Source organism: Trachemys scripta, chromosome 9 (genome assembly GCF_013100865.1).
Source record: "Trachemys scripta elegans isolate TJP31775 chromosome 9, CAS_Tse_1.0, whole genome shotgun sequence".
Lineage (NCBI taxonomy): Eukaryota > Metazoa > Chordata > Testudines > Emydidae > Trachemys > Trachemys scripta.
This window is the reverse complement of record NC_048306.1, coordinates 46,744,083-46,760,520: the sequence shown is the minus strand read 5'-3', so window position 1 is coordinate 46,760,520 and position 16,438 is coordinate 46,744,083. Positions and strand designations below refer to the sequence as shown.

The 16,438-nt window shown below is 48.9% G+C and overlaps 1 protein-coding gene across 6 annotated transcripts in view; it reads left to right on the top strand.

The window, feature by feature from the left end:
• Positions 1 to 16,438, top strand: part of ZNF185 (zinc finger protein 185 with LIM domain) — a 108,784-nt gene that overhangs the window by 24,282 nt on the left and 68,064 nt on the right. For all 6 annotated transcript variants that reach the window (XM_034782508.1, XM_034782510.1, XM_034782511.1 and 3 more), the window contains exons 2-8: positions 3,960 to 4,033; positions 7,255 to 7,393; positions 8,654 to 8,728; positions 11,124 to 11,162; positions 12,013 to 12,084; positions 13,204 to 13,284; positions 14,155 to 14,235. In XM_034782508.1, coding sequence (XP_034638399.1) covers positions 4,009 to 4,033; positions 7,255 to 7,393; positions 8,654 to 8,728; positions 11,124 to 11,162; positions 12,013 to 12,084; positions 13,204 to 13,284; positions 14,155 to 14,235 — 512 coding nt within the window. In that variant the 5' untranslated portion in view covers positions 3,960 to 4,008. The remainder of the gene's footprint in view (positions 1 to 3,959; positions 4,034 to 7,254; positions 7,394 to 8,653; positions 8,729 to 11,123; positions 11,163 to 12,012; positions 12,085 to 13,203; positions 13,285 to 14,154; positions 14,236 to 16,438) is intronic.

The following is a 16,438-nucleotide window of genomic DNA, read 5'->3' as shown; positions in this document are numbered from 1 at the left end:
AAAGTCGACCGTTGGAATTGTGTTGATGCAAGTTTGCAAGGCCATTAGTCACATCCTACTCAGAAGAACCGTGACTCTATGTAACGTGCAGGACATAGTGGATGGCTTTGCACAAATGGGTTTCCCTAACTGTGGAGGGATGATAGATGGGACGCATATGCCTATTCTGGCACCACCCCACCTAGCATCTGAATACGTTAATCGGAAGGGGTATTTCTCTATGGTTCTCCAGGCGCTTGTGGATCACCATGGGCATTTCATTGACATTAACACAGGCTGGCCAGGAAAGGTGCATGACACACGCATCTTTCGGAACACTTGGCTATTCAGGAAGCTGCAGGCCGGGACTTTTTTCCCAGAGCAGAAGATCACAGTAGGGGAAGTTGAAATGCCCATTGTGATCCTTGGAGATCCCGCTTACCCGTTAATGCCGTGGCTCATGAAACCCTACACAGGGGAGCCTTGACAGCAGCAAGGAACGGTTCAACTACAGGCTGAGCCGGTGCCGAATGACTGTGGAGTGTGCCTTTGACCATTTAAAGGGCCACTGGTGATCTCTGTATGGGAAGCTGGACTTGGCTGAACACAGCATCCCTGCGGTTATATCTGCATGCTGTACCCTCCATAATATTTGTGAAGGGAAGGGTGAAAGCTCAGGCATGGACCTCTGAGGTTGAACATCTGGACGCTGAATTTGCATAGCCAGAGAGCAGGGCTATTAGAGGGGCCCAGCGCGGGGCTGCAAGGGTTAGGGATGCCTTGAAGGAGCAATTTGAGGCTGAAAACCAGCAGTGATATCTGGTGCCCTGCACGGGAGTGAAGTGCAGTAGTTCCAATCTTTAGGAATCAGTGTTTGCTAAGCAGACTTGCAGTGCCTGTTTATTTCCTGGGCTAAGGAATCTTTTACTTTATGCAATAATAAAGAATGTTTTCAAAGCGAAAAAGTCCATTTATTGAAAAGAAAATTTATTTATTGAAAAGAAACTCAACTGCGTGGGAATCAGAAAGGGCAAGGGGGTGGAGTGGGGAACGGTACAATCAGAGATTCGCGTATGTCCTGTCTGGTGTGCTGTGCAGTGAGTGCTGAACTTCAGGATAGCTATACTGCATGGTGATGGGGGTTGAGTGCAAAGGGTAAGGGTCATGGTTTTCAGGGCTGGGTGGTGAAGATACTGGTGTTGGAGGCAGCTGGTGGCATGAAGAACCTGAAAGTTGGGGAAAGTGGGCTGGAGGTAACAGTGGGGCACAAGGGAAAGAGTTTTGGGACAAGGGCTGGGGGGGGGCGTTTGCGGTACTGCTCCTTCTGCATGGCTACGAGCTCCTGGATAGCGTCTGCTTGGCGCTCCAGGATGCTTATGAGCCGATCCGTGCTTTGCTGCCAGTGCTCCGTGCTTTGCCACCAGTGCACTGCGTTTTCCTGGCGGATCCTGCTTTCTCTCTCCCTCCAGTTCTGTGCTTTTTCATTCTCTTTAATAGATTGCCGCATCACTTCTTGCAGCATGTCGTCTTTGTTTTTTCGCGGTCTCTTCCAGAGTCTTTGCAGTCTCTGAGCAGGCGATAAAAGGGACGGCTGAGGTCTCAAGGGTGTTGCAGCTGTATAGGCAAAATGCAACATTTAACAGAGGCAGCATTGTTTATAGCAGACAGAGTAATGATTTCCGCCGCACTTAAGGAGGGCACACGCAGGGTCTACACAATAGCATAATTTTCCCGTCCCAAACAGAGCACACATAACCCATGGGAGCCTCAAAATGGTGAGTAAGGGGGACTGATTGTTTCAGGGCTGTACTGTCCTCTGGGTTCTGTGCCTTGGGGAGAGCCAACAGCTGCAGGGGGCACCTACACTGAACACTGTCCCAACATTTTCCACAGGAGTTCATCCTGGACGATATCTCGCTGTTGAGGGTGACTTGGAAAGCAAGGGAGGGTCTTCTACTGCAATGCAGCTTCCGCCCTGGTCCATATGCAGTTTGCCTGTGTGCAGCAATGGTCCCCTTGCCCCTCGCAGCACAGTGGCGCGGACATGTTAGTCTGGCTGGGACAAGGACCACGGTGGCTCTCCCGATAAGCCTGTGCAAGCGCATTGCACACATTCTGGATGAGACATTCAAAGAGATTACCGAGGCCAATTACCGCGATGTGATAAACCACATCAATGCACTATTTCGCAAAAAATGCACATCAATGCACTATTCCCCCAAAAAACCCGCTTACCGGGAACCTGCTCTTCTGTTGTCCTCCACGAAGTACCAGCCGCTACGACTGACTACCTTCCTCCTGGCTCGAGAAGAGCTCCTGGCTGCATGCCTCCAGGGATTCCGGGGTGTCTCCATCCGCCCCCCCACCCTCACTCCCATTTTCCTCCTCCTCCTCCTCCCACCCCGGCTCTGAAGTGTCCATGGTGGTGGTCAGAGTGGAGGCGGGGTTAACCCCAAGTATCGCATCCAGCTCTTCGTAGAATTGGCAGGTTGCGGGGGGAGCACCCAAGCGGCCGTTTGCGTTGCGGACTTTGTGGTAGGCACTCCACAGCTCTTTGCGGTAGGCACTCCGCAGCTCTTTCACTTTAATCCTGCACTGCAGGGCGTCCCGGTCATGGCCCCTTTCCATCATGTCCTTTGATACCTTCCCGAAGGTATCGTAATTCCTACGGCTGGAGCGCAGCTGGGACTGGACAGCTTCCTCCCCACAAACACTGATGAGGTCCAGCAACTCGCCATTGCTCCATGCTGGGGCTCGCTTGGCGCGCGGAGGCATGGCCACCTGGAAAGATTCGCTGATAGCACTCCATGCCACTCCTGGCTGAGCAAACAGGAAGGGAATTTTTAAAATTCCCAGGGAATTTTAAGGGTGGGTCACATGGTTGGTTACCTGAGGCCAGGGCAGTAGAGTTTGAACTGATGACCAGAGTGGCTAGAACAGGCATTGTGGGATACTGCCGAATACTTCTGGAGGTCAGTCACAGTGTATTGGGCGGCCACACTGGTGCTGCAGCACTGCAGCGGCGGCGCAATACACGATATTCCTCTCGGGGAGGTGGAGTACATGCAGCGCTGCAGCCACGGAGATACAGCGCTGTAAGTGCCTTGCCAGTGTGGACGGGGAGTGAGTTACAGTGCTGGGGGAGGCTTTATTGCGCTGTAACTCGCAAGTGTAGCCAAGGCCTAAGGTTCTATAGATCCACAGCTTTGTAACTGTCATGATGTTCCCATAGAAGCTGCTGAAAGGCCCAAAACATGACAGCACCTACTGCTATACAAGAAGAAGAGGGTCCTTGCATACCAGACTGTAGAGAATATAGCTCTTTGGATGAAAGAGATTCTTAATTGTCAGTCATTGTCATTTACGCACTTGTAAAAGAGACAACAATGTGTGTGGGTATCTATAGGCTAAGGTTACTACAGCTTGCTACCTGCTTGTGAGATCATTTGGCAGGGAACAGGAATTGTCAGTTCTGCCTGGAAAAGCGATGCTGCTTTAAAAGAATGTCAATGTTATATCAACATCAATATGTGTCTTGTGTCTTGTCTGAGTGGTTTGAGGCATATGACCCTGGGGTGCCTCTTCCTCCGCTGAGTCTGGATAGACGTGTCTGCCATGACTAGACTATGGAGTTAATGGACCTGAGCATGAATCCAAGTGAGTTTTACCCATCTTGATCCTGCCTCAGAGCAGGGGGATGGACTAGAACGACCTCTCAAGGTCCTTTCCAGACCGACATTGCTATGATCCCTTAATTCTGAATGACTTTTCACATGGATCCATGAGAACAGTGATGGGAAAGACTCCAGTTGGCCAAGAGGATGAAATAAAATAGAGGGGTAAATAGACCTTCCCCGTCTCATTTCGGCTAGTGTGATTTTACTGTGATATGTAATTCACACACTCACCCAGATCCTGTCTGGAAACCATTTATAACTGCAGCAATAATTTGGGTTTCTCCCGCTTTTTCATTTTTTCAGGTGGACCCATTACCCTGAACTGGGAACTGAAGTAGAAGAAAATTCTACCATGATGTCTCTTGGTGTCAGCAAAGGTAATTTATCTTGCCCCTACCTAAGCTGCTTTGCAGCCCGCTCCTTCCTTAAGATCATGCTATTTGCTATTTGTTATATGAGCTCTAACATCTATGATTTCCCCTATTCTAGTGTATGATGTCTGATATGTCATTGGTCCTACTCTTTCCTCTCAGCCTTACCCACCGTGAGAGCCCTCTCCAGTACACAGGCATACTTTCTCCACCCTCCCAAATACCCCTCAGTACACATTCAACCACCAGCACCCCGAAAATATCTCTCCCAATACACATGCACCCCTCCTGGACCCCCAAATATGCCTCCCAGTACACATGCACACTTGCTGCACCCCCCAAATACTCCCCCAATACATACCCATCCTGCACCCCTGAAATTTCTCTCTCAGTACATGCACACTCTTTCCACACCCCACAAATAGCCCCCAGTACACACGTACTCCCCCCAGAATCAACCAAATACCCCCCACACAGTTTCTGCATGCTCCAAAATACCCTCCAATACACATGCGCCCTCAGAATTCCCCAAATACACTTTTGAATACATACACCCCTCTGGCCCCCCCAAATACCCCTCCCAATACAGACGCACCCCTCCTGCACACCCCAAATACTCCCACCAGTACACACATACACCCCCCAAATATCCCTCCCAGTACTGTCACTCCCCCAGCACTCCCCAAATACCCCTCCCAGAACACTCTTGCCCTTTCTGCACCCCCCCCAACTATGCCCCCCATATTCCCATATTGTGTCCTCTTTTTGGGAACCTGCAATATGGTAAGCCTAACTCTGTCCACATTCAGGGTTGTGCTGGTGTAACTACTGTGGTAACCTTTCTCCCCCCCCCCCCCCCGACATAGTTTCACTCGTGCAAAATCTGGGTGTGGAGCAAGCCGAACCCTTCTGGCCCTTTGTTGCTAGGGCTACCAACCCTCCAGGTTTGGCCATGAGTTTTGCAGAATTGGGCTCAATCTCCCGGAGGCTACTGAAGCCAATCCGGGAGATTTTAGGCCACTAAAAGTCCAGCTGTGCAGCGGGGCTAAGGCAGACTCCCTACCTGCCCTGGCTCCGCATGGCTCCCGGAAGCGTCCAGGGGCATCCAGGGGGTCTCTGTGTGCTGCCCTCGCCCCGAGCGCTGACTCTTCAGCTCCCATTGACTGGGAACCATAGCCAATGGGAGCTGTGGGGGCAGTGCCTCTAGGCAGGGGCAGTGTATGGAGCCACCTGGCCACTCCATCTAGGAGCCAGACATACCAGCTGCTTCCCGGGAGCCACCTGAGGTAAGCACCGCCCAGCTGGAGCCTGCACCATGCGCCCCCTTCTGCACTCCAACCCCTGCCCCAGCCCTGAGCCCCCACACCCAAACTCCCTCCCAGAGCCTGTGTCCCACACCTTCTCCCGCACTCCAACCCCCTGCCCCAGGCTCAGCCCGGAGCCCTCTCGGCCCCACCTCCAGCCCAGAGCCCACATCCCCTCCCGCACTCCAACCCCTTGCCCCAGCCTGATGAAAGTGAGTGAGGGTGGGGGAGAGGGAGCGATGGAGGGAGGGAGGGGGTTGGAGTGAGTCGGGGTGGGGCCTCAGGGAAGGGCCGGGTCAGGGCATGGGGCGAGGGTGTTTGGGTTTGTGTGATTAGACAGTTGGCAACCCTATTTGTTGCTGGTTTCCAACTGGAAAAGTTGGAGGCTTTTTGGCAGCAAGCTTTCCTCACACCTTCTCATTTTTCAAAAATTTCTCCTGGGAAAACTGTTTGTATGCAAGGGGGAGGGATAACTCAGTGGTTTGAGCATTGGCCTGCTAAACCCAGGGTTGTGAGTTCAATCCTTGAGGGGGCCACTTGGGGATCTGGGGCAAAATCAGTACTTGGTCCTGCTAGTGAAGGCAGTGGGCTGGACTCGATGACCTTTCAAGGTCCCTTCCAGTTCTAGGAGATGGGATATCTCCATTAATTTTTTTTTTATTTTGAATGGGGATTTTTCCCATGCAAATTCCCATTTTCCATCCAGCTGTACTCAGCCCCTTGTAGATAGTGTTTAGCAATCTGCAAGATCGATCCATGTTTTGATATTCCTCTCCCCTCCTCCCCCCCACATACGGCTCCTCCACACCCTAGCTTTCCTCAACACCTTCCACTTTCTCTAGCCCCTCCCTAGGCTTCTTTGGTCCTCTCAAACACCACCCTGTCCAACCCCCACTCTCTCCCATCTCCCCTGAACTGCTTTCTCTCGCCTGATCTCTACCCTGCTGATTATGCAGCATGTCCTAATTACCAATTTATGGCATTTTCACATCTCCTGCTTCAATGTTTTAATTAATGTTAACAACACTTATTCCAGTCAATTATGTAATTAAGGCTCCTAATAGATGAGAGGACAGAGCCAATGGAAGATAAGTAGATTTTTGACAGAGTAGCAATGAAGGAAAGGGCATTATAGGGACAGGAGGCTAGTACTTGTGCCACAATCAAAATGAAAGCCCCATTGTGCCAGGTGTGGTACGCATATTCTGGAAGACATGGATTGATCACTTGCATTTGAAATAGCAATTTTGAATGGAAGGGTAGAAATGAGCAAGGCAAGGGTCTTTCTAGTCCGCTAATTTGAGGTTGTCATTAGACAAGGTTTGCAGGAGGGACTCCTATGTTCTTTCAATCTGTCCGTCCTTCCATTGAGCAAGTCCTAAACTTGTCTCACCACTAGGTGGCAGAAATGGCAAACCATGCATGACAACCAGAAACATGTTTTTTTCCAACCTAACACTTGCATTAGCTTCAGCCACTCTAAGTAGATTCAGGGAGAGGGAATGTGGAGGCAAACATACTGCCTTTTAGATAAGCGAGCAGACAGTCACCTGAATGTCTTTGGTTCTCTGTGGTAGAAAAACAACTGATTCATGCTAAATACCCCCCTTAAAGAAGCACAAGCAAATGAGTCTGTGAATTCTAGTAGAGGGTCCTGTAGGCCAGGATATCCAGTGTAAAGTGGCCCTCTAAGTCCATTCTGGAGTCTGCCTCTGACTTTGCCAGCTGCCAAAGCCTGTATGAGTGGGTGAAAGATCCCTCGGTATTTTAAATCTATTAGAATAAGAAGGGGGAAATAAGGGCTGGCTTCTGTTCCCAACTGGAATGGCTCCTGGATGGGTCTGTTGATAGTGGGAGTTCTGTGCTTATTCAACAAGCCCATTCCCTCAGTCCCCTAAACCATCTCCCCTTGTTCTGTATCAGGGGGTGTTATCCCACCTAGTGAAGAAGATCGCAAGAAGATCATCAGACAGATGAAGGTACGCACCACACTAAAAGGAGATAAGAGCTGGATCTACCCACAAAACTCAGACAAGGAGGAGGAGATGAAGAGCAGCCCATTGTAAGTAGAGTTACCAGTCTCACCCACCCACAGCTTGTTGCCCCTTCCTCTCAGAATTCTGTGCTATTTTGGTAGAGTCCCTTCCCCAAACTCAGTGGAGTCATGGGACAACGCCATCACTGTCAGGCATTCCCTAAGGGTGGCACAAGGCCATGCAGCTGGCAGTGAACTCACAATCAAATGGACGCATTGCTTGTATTTACTTTTGATAGTTAAATGGAAATGACCTTTCCAGAGAACCATGAACCCAGCAGCTCGGAGGTATTTTTAATCCTCAGGAGATGTCCAACGGCAAATGGGAGAAGATCAGCTGAACTCATGGAGCCAGTCCTGCCCAATGCTCTGTCCCTGTGGTTGCTGGCATGGTAAAAAGGGGCTGCAAAGCTGCCAGAAGTGGGCAGATGGCGGTTGCCACATGTGGGGGAATCCTGGACCCTAAGTGTTGTAAAGCCAACACAGCTAGCTCTCCACCACCCCCTGCTGATCCCAGGGGCATAGCATTACCCTGGCAAGGTGCACTGGGCAGAGTGTGGGATACAGACACTTAAAGGGCCAATGTTTTATTAAACTGCTTAATGAAAAACAAAACAAAAAATCTCCCTTCTCTCTAAACAAGCCTCCCCAGTGCTGATGAAACCTGAGTGCATCAGCAAGCTGGCAGCTGACCACAGGATGCCCCAGCCCCACACCAGTTTGGGTGCTGTAGATTTTCTGGCAGGGACTTTTCTCCCTACTTGTTTATAAAGCACATCTGCAGCATGAGCACTCTCTAAATAATAGCAGCAAAATAGGGAGGCAGACAGTGCAATCCCAGAGGCTGGGTGAACCAGAGTAACATTCAGGAGATCTGGGTTCTATGCTTGGCTCTGCCACAGACTCGCTGTGTGACTTTGAGCAAGGCACTTCCCACTCTTTGTGCCTCACTTTCCCCATCTGTGCAATGGGGATAATGCTCCTTGCCTCATGGTGAGGTGCTTTGAGATCTGTGGATGAAAGAGCTGGGTGAGTATGATGACACCAATGTGGTTCTTCAGGGAGCATTGCCTGCACGAGATTTCCTTCATGGGTGAATTCCTCTGGAAGTCCTCTCTGGCTGCAGCACGCCATCGCCACACTGGCACCATGATGTGCCATGCACATGGGATGGCACTGGAGGTGCATTTTACTCACATAACTGTCACATTTGGCATGTCTAAAGCAGTTGAGAATTGTGTGAATGGGACTGTTACCATTGTGATTCTGTTCCTCCCCCCCCACCAGGCACTCACCATGTAGGTCTGGCAAGATCGACGGGGGATCCCCAGCCTCAGCATCTGTTACACCCCACGGTGACAGGTAACTGAAGGCTTCTGGCTGGGATGGTATAAATATGCAGTGCCATTGCAGCTTCCTGGACAAGGGGTTCTTCGAGGTCTCCTCACACCCACTCCTGGTATTATTAGGTTATAAAATGTAATGCAGGAGGAGAGCTGCACCCATTGTGCTCAGCACAGCATTCTGCAAGCATTCATCTTGGACAGAGCATGGCCCCCATCCTGCAAGTTCATACATGCGGATGGATCTGTGTGCCAATGTAGTGCCATGTATGGTCCCAAGCAGTGGCAGATTATCCAGTGGGCTGATGGGACCTGTGCCCAGGGGCCCTGGCCAATTTGGGGGCCCTGGAAAAATGTGTGCCCGACCCTCAGCAGAAATCTACCGCAGTGTGGCGGAAGTCCAGAACCCTGGCAGAAGCGCCAAGCCGGGAGTGGGTGGGGGAAGCTACGGCGCCTGGACCCTCACTGCGGCCCCAGGACTAGAAGAGCTCTCATCTCTGCCATGGCTTCTCTCGTGTTAGAGCAACAGAGGGGGAGGCAGAAAGGAGCAAACGGGTTGCAGGGCAACAGTGTGTGTGTGGAGGTGGAATGGTGCACGGCCATGGGTGGAACAGGGGTGAGCTGCGGGGGAAAGGGGCAGAATGGGGTGTGGCCGTGGGCAGGGCCAGAGGCAGAAGGGGCAGAAGGGGCGGGACTGCAGGCAGAAGGGGTAGGGAGGGGCCCCCCACTTGCTCTGACCCAGGACCCCAGGAAACCTTAATCCACCTCTGGATCCCTGTGCCAGTGTGCTGCCTGGGGATAAGGATCCAGCTGTTCAGATCCTAAGAAAATAAAAATATGGGGCAGCGATTAGCCCAGTGTTTGAGCCCCCTGCTGGCTGCAGTCCCATTGCTGAAGAGTGACAGTCCTCGCCGATCTGAATTTTTCATTAATAACTCTCCTGTGAGCAGTTTGTTGCCGCTTCCCCCTTCTCCTCCATGACCTCTTATCAGTTCTCGTTGCGTTCCCCCTCTCCTTAGCTGGCAGGATTCTCCAGGGAGGGACTTTGCTTGAGGCCTTCCTGTAAAGCAACATGCACATTGGGGCACAATAGATAATAACAGCAACATTTGTGACATTGCAGGGAAGTGCACTGGAATAAAAATTTGGCCATTTTCTGTGCCCCAGGGCCAGTGGAGCTCGCTCTCCATGCCTGCCCCCCATGGCTGGTAGAGTTCGCTCTCACCTGGCAGCTGGAGGATCTGGATCTCCCCCTGCAGCCTCAAGGCTGGAGGAGCTCGGTCTTCCCGACCCGGAGGAGTTCTGTGCCCCCACTGATTGGAGGGCCTGTGCCCCTGCTTGCCCTGCACACCCCTGTGACATTGGCAATGTGATGCCTTCGGGGGCATGTTCACCTTGCAGTGAAAGGGGAGGAGTGGAGTCTGCTGTAACTGAGGTAAGGGAGAGAGCAAGGTGCTCAGAAACCCGATGGTAATGAGGACCACTGTCTTTTTGTTCTGTTTGTACAGCGCTCAGCACGGGGGTCTTGGTCCGTGACTGGGATTCTGACATGCTACTGCAATACAAATAATTAATGGGCCAAGCTTTCCAAGAGCATCTAGTGATTCTGGGTGCCCAACCTGAGACATGTTAAAAGGGGCCAGACTCACCAAAGCCCAGATCCTCAAAAGCCTAAGCACCTCTGAGGACCTGAGCCCCAGCTGCTACAAATCAGAGCCTTTAAGGTATCTCAGGTTGAGCACCCAAACATTGAAGCACCTCAAATGACTAGTCACTTTTGAAAATCCAGTGCGGCCATCCCTATGCTGCTTCTTCTCCAGTCCCTGTCCTACTTTCACTGTCAGAAAGACATTTCTGACTCAATATTTCACAGGTTTGTATGTCAGTCCTTTTAGCATGTCACAATTTGCTGGTTCTAACCCTATCTAACAATGTTTCCTTCCTGGTCCCCTAAGGGAGTGTTTCTCCAAACTCCTTCCCTAGCTGAACAGCAGGCCCCTTCTGCAGATGGACATTTGAATAAGTTAATGTAAATATGTTGTTCTATAAGAGAGACAATGTTTGATCCATTATCCATGCATTTATATTCCATCTGTGGATTTATGTTTGTGTCTGGAATTAAATAGACTGTCAGCACAAATTTTTAAAGAATGAGTCAGTTTCCTGATAGAGCCCTTTATAGCACATCCTGAAATAGTGTAAAAAAATCCTTTGGAGCTAGTTGTAAACAATAGTGGCTACATAAACTTTGGATGGGGATATGAAATAGCATCACGGGGCTCGCTGCTCTGGATTTCCACTGTTGTGGCTTTGGACAGCAGCAGAAGCCCTGGTGCACTGACAGCCTTGTACCCTATGGATATTGCTGCTCCCATTTCTTCCTTGTGAGTTTTTGATTTCTATTCCCTGTGTAGGTTGCCAGGTTCCAAGCCCACCTCCGGTTACCTCATCAGGTTGGTATGCAGAGCCACATCCCCGGAGTTAGAATCACTGGGGCTGCAGGTGACAAAGGCTAAGACAGTAGAGGATAAAATGGGTGAAATATCAATATCACCTGTGTTTCACTGTTATGGTGGTGTCTGACTGTGGGGATCCCCTGTAGGTAGACATGTTTGGGTGCTTAACAAGCAGAGCCCTGGCAGTGATGGGAAATCAGATCTCGTAGCCTGAGGTCACTTGGTGGGGGTGTTAGGAAGTCTCTCCCAGTCCCTTGTAAACAGCAGTGCACTAGAAACTCAGAGCACTGTGGGATTCACCTTCCATTGCAGCACTAGGTGTTGACCAGCAGTGGACTTGGTCCTCTGTGGTCTGACAGAGGATCATGTATCCTGTATTGCCATACTCCCAAGTCCATTTGGGAGCTGATTAAGTATTGACTATGACCATGGAATGGTTTAATCTGTTTCTGACCCAACATCTTGCCCTCAACATGAGACATAGGCCCTTGCATTAGCCAAAACGCTAGGTGTATTCGATTCCTCTCACAATTCCATTACCCTTTGGGTGCTGGATGAATCCTTGTACACACTCAAGGGTCACAAAGTCATCATACTGCCATGGAATGCGAGGCTGGGCAGTACATCTCCATCAGGCTATACAGATCATAATGTACTGGAGGTGATGAGAGCCCTGCAATCTATGAGGAAAATCTGCAGCTTAATAGATTTGATGGAGAGACAGATTTGGGGCCCACTTTAGCATGGAACTGTGCTCTAGGGCCTTTCTCAATGGCTCCCTCAGCCTTTCTGTAATTTTGGTTCTAAGATGGCCCTGCATCTAACTACAGTTCTCCTCTTCCTATAGGGGGGTGTTCACCAGGACCATTGACAAGACTCCGCCCGAGAGCACCTTCTATTCCAATGGCACGCAGAAAAGGTTTGTCTGATCCTATTCTTCATACAAGACCTGGTTGGCATTTTGGAATATTCTGCATACACTGGTGCCCAGTCTTTGATTTCATACAGTGCCTGTAGAGTCCCACAGATCTCCATTAAACTCTGGCAAAGCCACTCCAGCCTCAATTCACATCCAGAGACGATGAAGCATCTAACAAGCTAGAGAGACTTGGACCCAACCCGCTGCACTTGAAGCGCATTCAAAACTCCAAACTCGGATCCCAATTCTGAGGCTTCATGCCATCTCTGAACTGGTTGTGGCACATAGTGGAAAGGTTCATCTTGGCCCATCACTGACCTCTGAGAAGGCTGCCAGAAGTTGTCTGGAGTGGGAGTGTTCTGGGTGTGCCCTCATTTTTTTATCTTGGGATGCTTGTCCCAGAAATCATGTGCTGATTAGAGCTTTTTGGGGTGGGTAGGAACCTTGAGAAAATGTCCATGCTGGTTTCATTCAATAATCATTGTAACAAACATGTCACAAAAACAACAAAAATATTTTATTACGATGATGATGTTGTTTATTTTTGAAAGCTCGAGTGGTGGGGCGAGGCTGTGGTCACACACCTCTCACTCCCAGCCTGCCACTAACCTACTCCTGAGCGCTCATTACATGCCCCTGGCATGAGGAGTACTTGGGGGATGGAGAGTTGCAAAGCTAGCATAGCCAGTCCTGTGCCTTCCCCATGGCAGGGTGATTTTCGGCTTCTTTGCCACCATGGCACACCCATGCATTTCCCCCTTTACTGTCCAGTGGATAATGCTAGAGAGAACAGTGTTACAAGATGTGTCTCTCTCTCCCTTGTAACAAGATAGGGTTGTGTGATGGAGGGGGATTCCAAACCTAGTAATGACAGTTTTCAGGAGCCCTTGGGAAACTACTGGGCCTTCATATCTATCATATTATATCCTGGGCCCAGGACAGCTCAGAAGAACAATGTGCTGTCCATACACTGGCTAAAGCAATCAACATGATCCATTAGGTCATCCTTTTTGCCCTTCTCTTGTGAAACATTCTCGAATCTGCATGGGAGGGAAGCTGGTGGGAGGGCAAGAGGTCACAAGTGTCACATTAATGGAAGTGACTGTGTGTTATCTGCAGTGCTGCAGCTCAGGCTAAGAGTGCCAGCCTCCCCCGCTTCTCCTCCGGATACAAGATGACAACTGAGGATTACAAGAAACTGTGAGTGTACCAAGAGGAGCAGTACACTGCTTATCCAACTGCAGGGCCTCGCCTGGTCAAAAAAAAAAAAAGAAAAAGAAAAAAGCCGCGATCGCGATCTAAAAAAAGCCGCGATCGCGATCTGTGGCGGCAATTCGGCGGGAGGTCCTTCACTCCCAGGCGGAGTGAGGGACCGTCCGCCGAATTGCCAGCGAATACCTGGAACTGCCGCCCCTCTCCGGAGCTGCCGCCCCAAGCACCTGCTTGAGAAGCTGGTGCCTGGAGCCGGCCCTGCGCCTGGTGCAATCGCCTGCATGATGGAGCCACCTGCTCAGCCAGGCTGATCGCTTGGCTTGCTGAACATTCCACTGCCATTCGTTTTAAAATAAGTTACTGTGTGGAGCTTCCTTCTGCATGGGGTGAATTTTGTTCTTAGTAAACCCAGTTGGGACAGGAGTCAGAAGCCTCCAAACTACCACAAGGGATGCTTGCTTTGCCGTATCTGTGGCTTGTCTGAAAGCAAGAAATGTAGAAATCTCATGTCTGGGCCTGCTGCCAGGCCACTGCCTGATTTTTCTGATCAAAGCAGGTTCTGGCTGAGCATTCAGCGTTATCATCTGTTGAGGATCAAGCCCTGTAAATCAGAAAACCTGGACAGGGATATATTTTCACCATTGTGCCTGGAAAATAAAAGTGCCTCTCCCATGAATGAGCATCAGGATTCCTTTAGGCGCTGCACGGACGTCTACCTCTAAGTCATCTCATCATCTATGCTCACCTGGCTAAGGCTGCTTCAAAGTCTGTTATCCAGTGTCCATTGCTTTAAATTCTTTTATTACTAGGTACAAAAGCGAAGCCATTAACATAGTTCTCCTCTTCTCTTGGATTCAGGGCTCCATTCAATGTCAGGCAAATATCAGTGGAGTCAGATGAAGAGAAACCATCCTTTTCCCCAGATGAACATAAGAAGAGGTACAGACTGCTGCAGCCAATATCTTTCCATGCAGGGGTTTTGGGGATTCAATGGACACAACAGAAAGTATCTTTTCATCTTATCTACCAGCATCATGCAGGTCAAGTTTATGAAAATTTTAGCTGAGCCAGTCAGAATAATAATGCATTTCTATATAGAGTGCATCAATGCCCCCAGGCCTCCGGGCTCCTAACAAAATATAATTAAAAGCCTGACGTGATTCAAAATGACAGTATGGCCCAATTAATTTCCTAGCGAGTGAGAGGAGGTGGGGAACCCATCAGCTACATACAGTCTATGTGAATGGATGGAAAAAATGGTGTAAAGACTCAAGATTATCCTGGGAGTAAAGTGAGCAAGCCACTTTCTGTAGCCAGACCCAAGCTCCAGAATTCTAAGTCTGGATATTTTTGCATTTGAATCTAAATACAGATCTGAACTTCCATAGCTCAGGCCAAGCGCTAGCTTTCACATCACTTCCTCTGTAAGGCGGGACTTCCTGGAACACTGGCTCAGAAGCAGCGAATCAGAGTTCCTGACACTTGAAATAATATTTTCAGAAGTACCTTTTTCTGACATGGGACTTTAGGAATGGAAACATATATTTTGGCAGACTTGTTGAAAGTCTCTGGGTAAAGATAAAAGAGGTAAAAACAATGGTGATGACATCGTAGGGGTCCACTACAGACCACCTAACCAAGAAGAAGAGGTGGATGAGGCTGTTTTTAAACAAAATCATCCAAAGCATAGGACTTGGTGGTGATGAGGGACTTCAACTACTCAGAATTACATCTGTCGGGAAAATAACACAGATTATCCAGCAAGTTCTTGGAATGTATTGGAGACAATTTTTTATTTCAGAAGGTGGAGAAAGCTACTAGGGGAGAGGCTATTCTAGATTTTATTTTGACAAATAGGGAGGAACTGGTTGAGAATTTGAAAATGGAGGCAGCTTGGGTGAAAGGAACCATGAAATGGTAGAGTTCATGCTTATAAGGAATGATAGGAAGGAGAAGAGCAAAATAAAGATAATACATTTCAAGAAGGTAGACTTTATCAAACTCAGGGAGTTGGTAGGTAAGATCCCATGGGAAGCAAGTCTAAGGGGAAAACAATTGAAAACAGTTGGCAGTTTTTCAAAGAGACATTATTAAGGCACAAGAGCAAACTATCCCACTATGTAGGAAATATAGAAAGTATGGCAAGAGACCACCTGGCTTAACCAGAAGATTTTCAATGATCTAAAAATCAAAAAAGAGTCCTACAAAAAGTTCAAACTAGGTCAAATTACAAAGGATGAATATAAACAAATAACACAAGTAGGTACGGGCAAAATTAGAAAGGCCAAGACACAAAACGAGATCAAACTAGGTAGACATAAGTGGTAACAAGAAACCATTCTACAAATACATTAGAAGCAAGAGGAAGACCAAGGACAGGGTAGGGATGTTATTCAATGAGGGGGGAAAAACAATAACAGAAAATGTGGAAATGGCAGAGGTGCTTATTGACTTGTTTGTTTTGGTTTTCACCAACAAGGTTGGTGGTGATTGGACGTCTAACACAGTGAATGCCAGTGAAAATGAGGTAGAATCAGAGGCTAAAACAGGAAAGAACAAGTTCAAAAAACAAGCTAAATATGAGTCAACAGTGTAACACTGCTGCAAAAAAAGCGAACATCATTCTGGGATGTATTAGCAGGAGTGTGGTAAGCAAGACATGAAAAGTAATTCTTCTGCTCTACTCCACGCTGATTAGGCCTCAACTGGAGTACTGTGTCCAGTTCTGGGTGCCACATTTCTTGAAAGATGTGGACAAATTGCAGAAAGTCCAGAGAAGAGCAACAAAAATGATTAAAGGTCTAGAAAACATGCCCTGTGAGAGAAGATTGAAAAAACTGGGTTTGTTTAGTCTGGAAAAGAGAAGATTGAGAGGGGACATGATAACAGTTTTCAAGTACATAATAAGTTGTTACAAGGAGGGAGAAAAATTGTTCTTCTTAGCCTCTGAGGATAGGACAAGAAGCAATGGGCTTAAATTGCAGCAAGGGAGATTTAGGTTGGACATTAGGAAAAACTTCCTAGCTGTCAGGGTGATTAAGCACTGGAACAAATTGCCTAGGGAGGTTGTTGAATCTCCATCATTGGAGATTTTTAAAAGCATGTTAGACAAACACCCGTCAGGGATGGTCTAGATAATACT